The 10,353-nt window shown below is 21.0% G+C and overlaps 1 protein-coding gene and 1 long non-coding RNA gene across 3 annotated transcripts; one reads left to right on the top strand and one right to left on the bottom strand.

Annotated features, from left to right (window-relative positions):
• Positions 1 to 555: 555 nt before the first annotated feature.
• LOC127277447 (uncharacterized) lies at positions 556 to 7,018 on the bottom strand. 2 transcript variants are annotated; one of them, XR_007842370.1, is made up of 4 exons: positions 6,390 to 7,018; positions 3,025 to 3,104; positions 1,519 to 1,606; positions 556 to 909 (listed from the first exon to the last, which is right to left on the bottom strand). It is a non-coding gene; the product is annotated as an uncharacterized LOC127277447 (long non-coding RNA). The 2 variants fall into 2 exon arrangements; XR_007842369.1 differs by lacking the exon at positions 6,390 to 7,018 and adding an exon at positions 3,652 to 3,732.
• Positions 4,729 to 10,333, top strand: LOC127277446 (testis-expressed protein 10). The gene is made up of 4 exons (XM_051298560.1): positions 4,729 to 5,069; positions 7,814 to 8,981; positions 9,184 to 9,585; positions 10,162 to 10,333. The coding sequence occupies exons 1-4, from the start codon at positions 4,866 to 4,868 to the stop codon at positions 10,263 to 10,265; spliced, it is 1,878 nt and encodes a 625-aa protein (XP_051154517.1). The 5' UTR covers positions 4,729 to 4,865; the 3' UTR covers positions 10,266 to 10,333.
• Positions 10,334 to 10,353: the final 20 nt, after the last annotated feature.

Genomic DNA, 10,353 nt, shown 5'->3' with positions numbered 1-10,353 from the left:
TAATTTTTAATTAACTTTTTTGAAAATTAAATACAAAAATTTACTGATATGCAAAATTGAAAAATTATTAAGATTAATTAATTTAATAAATTTTATAAATTTAGTTTAAATTACTTTTTTTTATAGAAAGAAAATTACTTTAAAATTACTTTGAAATTATAAAATATTAAAAATATTAAACATACATGAAATAAATAATAATCTAAACAGTGGAAAAGAAAACATTGACAATATTATTAATTTACGTTGTATTAAGGTAGTAAAATCCACAAAACGTGTAATGTATTTTCGAATTGTAGGAAGTGTTACAAATTTTTCAGGGGCTTTTCCGAAAATATCACACGCTTTTTTTTTAGATTATATACCCCTAAAAAAAAATACTAGAAAATAATAAATTTTTGTCAATGCTGTCACTATGTTGTCAGAATTACTTCCCTGTTATTTTTCATTTTTTTAAAAAATATTTTATTTGAATCGAATTTATTATTTACTGGCTCTCAAGTCCGAAATTAAATTATTATATATTTAATTTTTTTTAGTCAAGAAAATTGGACTTAAAATATATAAAAAAAAATTAATTTTCAACTTTAGAATCTATTTAAATTTGAATTTATCAAAAAAAAAACCGTTTTAAACAGGGAAGTGGTTTGAATAAAAAACGACTCATCGATCGGCGAATCATCCCACGTCGGGGCAATAACGTCATCGCCACTTCTCGAGCGCTTCAGGCCAACTCCCAAAGATCCCTTTTTTCTTGATCGCACTTCTGCGAAAGGTTGGGAGCACAAAAAAAAAAAATAAGAAAAGAGAAAAAAAATTTTAGGAAAAAAAAATTGTATGCTGGGGCCACTTTTCTTCTTCCACATCCTTCCTAGTCTTTTTTAGATATTTGCAAAAATTGAAATGGACCTGAAAACATAAAAAAAAGAAATTAAATTAAACTAAATTTAACTCTAAACACGCAAAATAATTCTAATAAATTTATTTTTCAAATCCGCCAAAAGTGCCTGGGCTTCCGTTTCCCGTTCCTTTTGGCTTTTTCAAATAAAATCGTAACCCACCCCTATTAAATTACCCTCACTATCCTCTCCTTTCTCACTTTCACTTAAACCAATATCCCAAATAACAAAATTCATTCACCTCTTCCACCCTTCTTTCATTCATCTTCAATATTATCTCATTCTTCTTTTTTCTCTTTTTGAATCTTACAACCTTTGTTTTTTTTCCACATTCACGCTCATATCTTTCTCTCTCACATACTTTCCAAACTCATTCAACAGTAACTTCATTCCATTCACCTCTTCAGCCATAAAAACCACGTCATCCGTATACGCTAACGAAAAAACCCTCCCCCTCCCTAAAATAACCCCTTCTTTATCTCTTTTTTTCATTTTCTCTTCCAAATCCGCAATTAATAAATTGAATAACATTGGACTTAGGGAGCAGCCTTGCCTCAATCCTTTCTATTTTTTTTTCATTTATTGATATTTTTTTGAAAAATATTGGAAAAAAAATCACCTATAAGGGAAAATTTCTACGTTGTATAAAAAATACGATGACAGCATCTCTTCAAATGGAAAAATCTTTCTTCAACTGAACCAATTGCCTGAAAAAAAATAATTTTGTTAGAAAACAAAATATTTGAGATCGTAAATAATTATCAATTATTACTACTTATTAGTTTTAGGGATTGTTATTAGATATATGATAGAATTATAATGATTTACAAATAACTATAATTTTATTGAATAAATCAATATAAAATTTTTTACAAAATACATAATAAGTAGTCTATTACAATAATAATTTTAAATTATATAGTTGTTCATCTTGTAACCACATACGACACAATAACTTCCAGAAAAGTTTTTAAATACTTTTTAAACATAAAACTATATTATTCTTAATCCAAGGAATTCATCAGTTCACATCACTTCACAATGAAATTTATTACTTACAACACTAACTTACTCGCGAATTTAATACATACCTCTTCGGCAAATGCTGAAGAGCAACTGAGGATTCAAAGTCTTTTCAAAGAAAAGTTCTCAGAAAATATTTAAAATTTCGAAAAATTTTGAAAATTATCGAAACATTTTCTCTATATATTTCAAAACAAAAAAAAAATTCACAAACTTTCAATCTGGATACATCTATGAAAAAAATTAGTACCGAAAACGTCATAAAATAGTCCCTCTTACAATGGAAAACCCTTGTGACCCTTTTGTGAAAAATGTAATGCTATAATTTTTTAAAAAAGTTTTTGTAAAATTTGTTAAGATTTTTTGTATCATCTTTTTTGTTTAATGGTTTATTTTGTAAATTTATGTGAATCATTTCAGAAATCAGTCTCTTCTGCCAAACAGGTTCGTTGTCAAGAATATTAAAATTGTCGAAGTCAAAATTATGGTTAAGGGTATCTTTGTGTTTCGCAATTACAATTTTTTTGTAATTTTTTTGTAATTCTATTAATTAATAAATAATTTTTTATAGTTTCTGATGAGGACGGTCGTACCGTCGAAACGTCAAAAATGCAGTGTTTTTTTATTTTTAACACTTTGACTTGGAAGATTGATAAATTCACAACATATATAATTTGTCTCAATATTTTACCAAGTGATAAATTCTAATATATGATAATTATTATTACGATAATAAAATAAAAAAATATTACGATAAATTGTACAATAAATTAAATAAATAGAATAAAAACTATTTTTTATTGCAACTATTGAAATATTGGAAATATTTATAATATTATTTATTATTATTATTATTATTATTATTATTATTATTATTACTGGAAATATTTATACTATTTATTATTATTATTATTTATTTATTTATTTTATTATTATTTTTTAGTGATCGAACTTGATAATTTTCAAATTTTTGTTTTTTTTTTTAATGGTAGTTATTCTTATTTTTTAAATATTTAATAAAATTAATTTTGTTAATAAAAATTAATAAAATATTTTTAAATAGAAAATTTAAAGGAAAAAAAAAAATTTCTGATTAAATTACATTGAACTGCGACTCAGCAATGCAAGATCTCCTCCAGGAGCAGCTCCGCAACAAACACCCAACCTTCACATATTGAACACCTATAAATTGATTAATTAATTTTCATTATTTTTTTTTTATTGTTAATTTTATTGAAACTTTTGTCATTTTTTTTGTTTTTACGAAATTTTAATTAATTAACAATATTTAATATATTAATAAAGAAATTAATTGATTTACAAAAATTTCAGTTATTAATTACGAAATTAATTAATTCACGAATAATTAAAAAATTAATCAATTTTAAAATTTCAAATATTAATTTTAATATTTCTTTTTCTCGAAAATTGTTTAAATTACAAACTTTGTAAGCGAAAAAAAAAAAAATTTTTTTGTATAAAAAGAAGAAAAAATTGTAATAAATATTTACGAAAAAAAAAATTAAATAAACACACGATAGGAATTTTAATATATTAATATAAAAATTTTGCGTTTTAAATTTTCTTTGTAAATTATAAAGGACAAATATTCCAACAAATCTAGAATGGAAATATGAAATTGGTTGTGTGGTAATTTTAAGGTTAAATTTCAATGTCTCGGAAAATTTGACAAAAAATATTGAAATATTAAAGAAAATTTTATATTTACTGCAAGAAAAATTGGAAATCTTGAATATATTTAAATGAAACAGAAGTTAATTTTATTTCTAATAAACATGTAATTTATATTTTAGATTGATAGAATTTGTTTTTCAGAAATGTGAACAAATGTGAACTGTAGTACGCAGTGATGCCAACGTAGGCAGAAAAAATTTCCAATAACTAATTACATTCCTACCAACATAATTAGAAATTTTTATAATTATTTTTCTTTAATTGTAATAACCTTCTTTTTTATTTATTTTCAATTTTATTAATTATAAAAACTACTCGTCTAATAATAATAATTATTATTATTACTATTATATTTCTTTCCAATAAATTTTTGTTAACTTTATAAAAAAAAAATTCAAATCTGGCGAGAGAATGCAATCGATAAATATTACCTTAATTTGTTTTCTTTACGAAACTTTTTTGTATTTTCGATTATTCATATATAATTGCAAATAATTACCCGAAAAAAAATATGTAAAACTAACGTTATGATTAAAAAAAATACTATAATTAAATTTTCTCCAACTTTCTTGGCAGGCGACAACATTTGCGTAATGCCAATCCAAGATAACAAAAACTAAACTTATTTTCACTTCTACCAACATGGAAAATAATTTCCTGTTGAATATAGAGCCCTTTTTTTATCTCCAATTTTCATATTTATTATTAATCGAATAAAAAATGTATATTAATATCAATTATTTGTAATTTATACTTAATTATTTACATTAAATATTTGAATTATATATTTACCTTTATATTTTTTTGTGATTCTAATTATTTTCAGGTTATTTTTCCTGTGTCGAGTTTTATCTAAAATATACTAATTTTCCTATTGCCTGACAATAAATTTATATAATTTTATCGAAAATTTATTTAAAAACTGAATTAAATTAACATAAAATATCTATAAACAACATTATGATTCTACAAAAATTAAAGGATTAAAATTTCTTTTGACGAAAAATGTGTTTCTTCTACATTTTTGGCGACGCCATTTGCAATATTAGCAATAATGCCAACCCAAGATAATGAAAACTCAACTTTTTCATTTTTGCCAACATTAAAAAAAAAATTATTTTGACGGTCGTCATAACCTTAAAAATATCACGTGTGTGACTTTGTTTTTGTTTTAATTTCCTTTTTTTCAATGAAAAAATCAGATTAAATAACGATATTTATATAAATAGGAAATAAAAAACAGAAAAAATGGGAAAAAATAATAGGCACATAAAAAATTTAAAATCCGAAAAGGCAAAAATAAAATTGAAAACAAGTAAAAAATCCCGACAATTGCCAAAGGGACAAAATGTCACGAACACGAGTTTTAAGTCGAAAAAAATTGTTATTCAAGAACAATTAAAACAACAAGATTCATCGGAAATTGTCAGTCGACGAAAATTAAATGTCAAGGTTAGTAAAAAAAACAAAAATTATAATAACAGTTCTAATCGTTTTAATAATTATAACCTATTTTTTGCAAAATTTTTACTATTTTTATTTATTTATTTATAAAAATAAAACTTTTTTTTTATTTTTTTAAGAGAAAATAAAACAAAATTTTGATTTTTTTTTTACTAGACTAAAAATAAATAAAAATTTCAAAGTGAATTTATTATTTTTTCTTACGAAAGTTTTGTATTTTTTTTTTTTAAATACGAAACTTTATTTATTTATTTATTAACTTTCTTTGATTAATAAAAAATAATTAAAGATTTTATTAAAAAAAAAAACATTTTTTAAACTAAAAGTTTTAAATATTTAAAAATTTGAAAAATTCAAAATTTTTATTATAAATTTTTAAAAAATTGGAAAAATTCAAAATTTTTATTACGAATTTTTAAAAAATTTACAAATTAAAATTGTTTAAACACTAAAAATTTAAAAAATTTTCAATTTAATGTAAAAAATTGAAACTTACAAAAATTAAATTAAAAAAACATTAAAATTTTTAAAAGATTTTATTTAAAAATAAACATTTTTTAAACTAAAAGTTTTAAATATTTAAAAATTTTTATTTCGAGTTTTTAAATAATTTACAAATTAAAATTCTTTAAACACTAAAAATTGAAAAATTTTTCAATTTAATTTAAAAATTGAAACTTACAAAAATTAAATTAAAAAACATTAAAATTTTTTAAAGAATTTAGAATCATTGGAATTTAAAATAATAATAATAATAACAATAATAATAATAAATATTTTTCTTTAAAAAAATCCAATAAAACAAAAATATTTTTCAAGGTTTTTTTTTAATTTAAAAACTGAAAGAAATTTAAAATAAAAAATATTCAAAATAGGAAATTTTCGTAAAATTTCAATACTAGTTTTTAAAGAATTTAAAATTTTTTAAATATTTAATTAATAGATAATAATAATGTGCGATTCCAAGTGAGATTTTGACTTTTTCGGAGTAGGTTAACCGATTGCAATGAAACTTTGGAATTTTGTTATATATAGTAAGACTAATCTTTAACGTAAATTTCAGCCTAAAATATTTGTTAGTTTACGAGATTTGCAATAATAACAAAAAATTTAAAACTGCTATATCTTCCGTTCTAATAAACGGATTGAGGTCTACTTTTTTTAAAATGTCAAGGAAAATGAGAGGAATAAATCTCTTTCAGAACATTTTTTTATAATTTTACAACTAAAAAAATTATTAAATAATAATTGAATAACTTTCGCGCGACTAACTAAAATTCAATCACTTAAACGCTAAAATGATCTTACCTGTGTTTTCTTTAATGTTCCAAAGGATTTTTATTGTAAATGTAAGTTTAACTTAAGAAATTTTATTAATTTATTAGTATAAACAATTGAGATTTCTGCTAGTTGACGTGCAGACGACATTGCGCACGCAGCATTCTCACATAGCCAATTTAGTCCACGAATCACGTCAGTTGGCTATGTGAGAATGCTGCGTGCGCAATGTCGTCTGCACGTCAACTAGCAGAAATCTCAATTGTTTATACTAATAAATTAATAAAATTTCTTAAGTTAAACTTACATTTACAATAAAAATCCTTTGGAACATTAAAGAAAACACAGGTAAGATCATTTTAGCGTTTAAGTGATTGAATTTTAGTTAGTCGCGCGAAAGTTATTCAATTATTATTTAATAATTTTTTTAGTTGTAAAATTATAAAAAAATGTTCTGAAAGAGATTTATTCCTCTCATTTTCCTTGACATTTTAAAAAAAGTAGACCTCAATCCGTTTATTAGAACGGAAGATATAGCAGTTTTAAATTTTTTGTTATTATTGCAAATCTCGTAAACTAACAAATATTTTAGGCTGAAATTTACGTTAAAGATTAGTCTTACTATATATAACAAAATTCCAAAGTTTCATTGCAATCGGTTAACCTACTCCGAAAAAGTCAAAATCTCACTTGGAATCGCACTAATAATAATAATAATAATAAATTTAATTATTAAAATTTAAATTTTCAAAAAAATTCAAAAATTGAAATAATCTTTAAATTTGAAAAAAAATAAAACTTTCGAAAAACTAAATTTTTAAATGAATTGAGAATCATTGGAATTTTTTTTCCAAAAAAAAAATTAAATAATAATTTAAAACATATTTTTTTTAGAAAAAATCCAATAAAACAAAAAAATTCAAATTTTTTTTTTAAAGAATTTAAAAACTAAAAGAAATTTCCAAAAAAAAATCAAAACATAAAATTTTCGTAAAATTTTAACAAAAATTGTTTAAAAAAATTTCACATTTTTCAAATATTATTAAATTAATTAATTAATAATAATAATAATAGTAATAAAAAATTTAATTATTAAAATTAAAATTTTCAAAAAATTAAATTTTTGAAAGAATTGAGAATTATTAGAATTTTCAAAAAAAATCCAATAAAACAAAATTATTTCAATTTTTTCTTTTTTTAAATAAAAAAAATGAATGAAATTTCAAAAAAATAATTCAAATCACATTTTTTTTAAATATCAGCGCAATTTTTTTTTTTCTAAAATTTCATATTTTCAAAATATTAATTTATTGAATTATTAAATTAATAATATTATTAAATTATTAAATTATTAAATTATTAAATTATTAAACTATTAAATTATTTATTAAAAATAAAAATTTTCAAAAATAATGCAAAAATTGTTAAAAAAAAAAATAAAATTATTTTACCAGGAACTATTGACGAGGCTACAACATTACAATTCAACAGTACGTCAGGATGCAGTACGTGAATTAAAAGAAATTCTCAATCTTCATTCAAATGAAATATTACGTGTCTATTTAAATTCCCTACTACAGGGAATTTGTGCCTTAACACTTGATCGTGAACGTGCAATAAGACGTGAATCACTTAAAGTTTTATCAATAATATTAAGTCCAATTTCACGTGAACAATTAACACCATTCATTGATATTTTATTATCATATTTAAATTGTTGTATGACACATATTAATCCAAATATTAAAGAAGATTCCCTTTTATTTCTCGATGTATTAATAAAAAATTGTGGTAATTATTTAGCACAAAAATGGCGTAAAATATTACCAAATTTTTTGGAAATGATATCAAAATTAAATATTGAATCATCACCTGGCCGACAATTATTAATAAATTTAAATTCCCAAAATACAAGTTCAAAATGGCGTATAAAAGTACTTACAAGTCTTGTAAAAATACTTACTGGTTTATTGCAAAATTTACGTGCGAAAAAATTAAATTTAACAACAAATATAAAAACAATTAATGCAACTGATAAAATTAATTATGCACCAATTTATTCATTAAATTTACAAATATGTGAATTAAATTTAACAAATGAAAATAATTTTGATGAATTAAATTCATTTGATTTGGAGAAATATATTAATTCACTGTGGCCATTATTATTTGATAGTTGGTTAGAAATTTATCCAAATTGTAATGATAAATTAAAAATTAATGATTCAACAATTAATAATGAAGCGGGAGAATTGTTAAAAAATATTTTTGATATTTTTCAATTATTTATTGATATTATTGAGGAATTATTTGAATATGAAAGTAATGAGAAATTTATATTAATTAATTTTAAAATAAAAATGAAATTTTATGAGAATTTTGTGAAAAATTTCATTAAACCATTTCCATTTGAGAGAAAATTAATTAATGAATCAAGAAATATGAGACGTAGACAAAATGATTTGAATATTATGGAAAATAAATTAATTGATAATTGCAATTGTTTGGAACAAAATTTAGCAATTTGTCGTTTATTCATTTGGTTCACGACTATTCAGGAGAAAAAAAATCGTACGACAATCGATAGGGAATTGTGTGGTGAAATTTTACAATTTTTAAATGGTGAGTTGAATTTTTTTTTTTCAATTATTTAAAAAAAAAATTTTAAACTACTTTTTAAGTCAATTATTTGTAGAAATTGAAATATTTTTTAATTCAATTATTTAACAAATTTGATAGAATTAAAATTTTTGTTATTAGAAATTTGAATTTGAATTTGAATTTTAAATAAAAATGTTTTTCTCTAAATTTTTTTTTTTTGCAGAAAAAATGGATAATTGGTCAAATCGTGATACAATTGCATTATCACAATTATTGAGAACATTGAGAACATTATTTTTGCAAGCAAGCAAAATATGGTACCAAAATCGTTGCTCATTACGTGAAACATTGAAAGCATTAATTAATTTAAATGCAAGGCAAACAAATAATAATAATAATGAAATTCAATTACAATGTTTTGCATTATTAAGTGAAATTGCAATTAATCATAATTTAAAGGAATTGCATAGTGAAGTAGAATTTGTTAAATTCATTAAATCACTTCCAAGTCTTTTACTTAAGGAGACAATACAAGATAATGTTATACAAACAATTAATACAATTGTTCTTCGTTTTAGAAAATCAATTGAAAATGATTTAATTAAATATCAGAAGGAAATTATTGGTAAGATTTTTAATTTTATACACAAAAAAAAACGATTTTTTTATTTTGTTTTTTTTTCATTTTGTAACAAAAAACGATTTTTTCAATTTCGAACAATATTTTAGAATTTATTTAAATTATAAAATTAATTTGTAGAATTTACATTCCTTTTTTTGGAAAATATAGTAAAAAATTTACATTTTTGCCATTTTGTAAAATATTGTTTTTTCTTCAATTTGTAAAATATATTTTTCTTTCGTAATTAAATATTTCTTTTTTCAATTTGTAAATTGGTTCTTATCGGAATTTGTAAAATATTTTTTTTTTTCGCTCAATTCGTAAAATAATATATTATTTTCGCAATTTGTAAACTATATTTTTTTTATTCGCTATTTGTAAAATATTATTTTATTTTCTAAATTGAAATCTATTTACCTCTTTTTCTCTGAATAAAAAGAGAAATGTTAATAATTCAGTTTTTGTTTTGAATTAACAATTTCTATTTTCAAATTTTACAAATTTATTTCACTAAATATTCTAAAAATATATTTAAAAAAAAAATTTTTTTTTAATAAAAAAATACGTCTTTTGTTTCAGAAAATGCGAAAAAAATTGAAATTCATGGAACCGAAGACGAACGCACATCGCGTCTTATGATTCTCAATCTTTTCTATTTTATCGACAATGAAATTTATCATTAACAATAATAATAATTTAATTCTTACCTTTAATAATAAAAAAAAAAAAAAAAAAATTGTATATAAAATTATCTCCTCTCTTTTTTATTAT

Source organism: Leptopilina boulardi, unplaced genomic scaffold, assembly GCF_019393585.1.
Source record: "Leptopilina boulardi isolate dan_hultmark-lab unplaced genomic scaffold, ZJU_Lbou_2.1 LbouV2_169, whole genome shotgun sequence".
In the NCBI taxonomy this organism is placed as follows: Eukaryota; Metazoa; Arthropoda; class Insecta; order Hymenoptera; family Figitidae; genus Leptopilina; species Leptopilina boulardi.
Note: the sequence above shows the minus strand (reverse complement) of the source record. Positions and strands in the feature narration are given on the sequence as shown.

Coding starts and splice junctions, on each gene's coding strand:
- LOC127277446 (XM_051298560.1), top strand. CDS start 4,866: ATGGGAAAAAATAATAGGCACATAAAAAATTTAAAATCCGAAAAGGCA. Junction 8,982..9,183: donor AATTTTACAATTTTTAAATG/GTGAGTTGAATT, acceptor TTTTTTTTGCAG/AAAAAATGGATAATTGGTCA. Junction 9,586..10,161: donor ATATCAGAAGGAAATTATTG/GTAAGATTTTTA, acceptor CTTTTGTTTCAG/AAAATGCGAAAAAAATTGAA.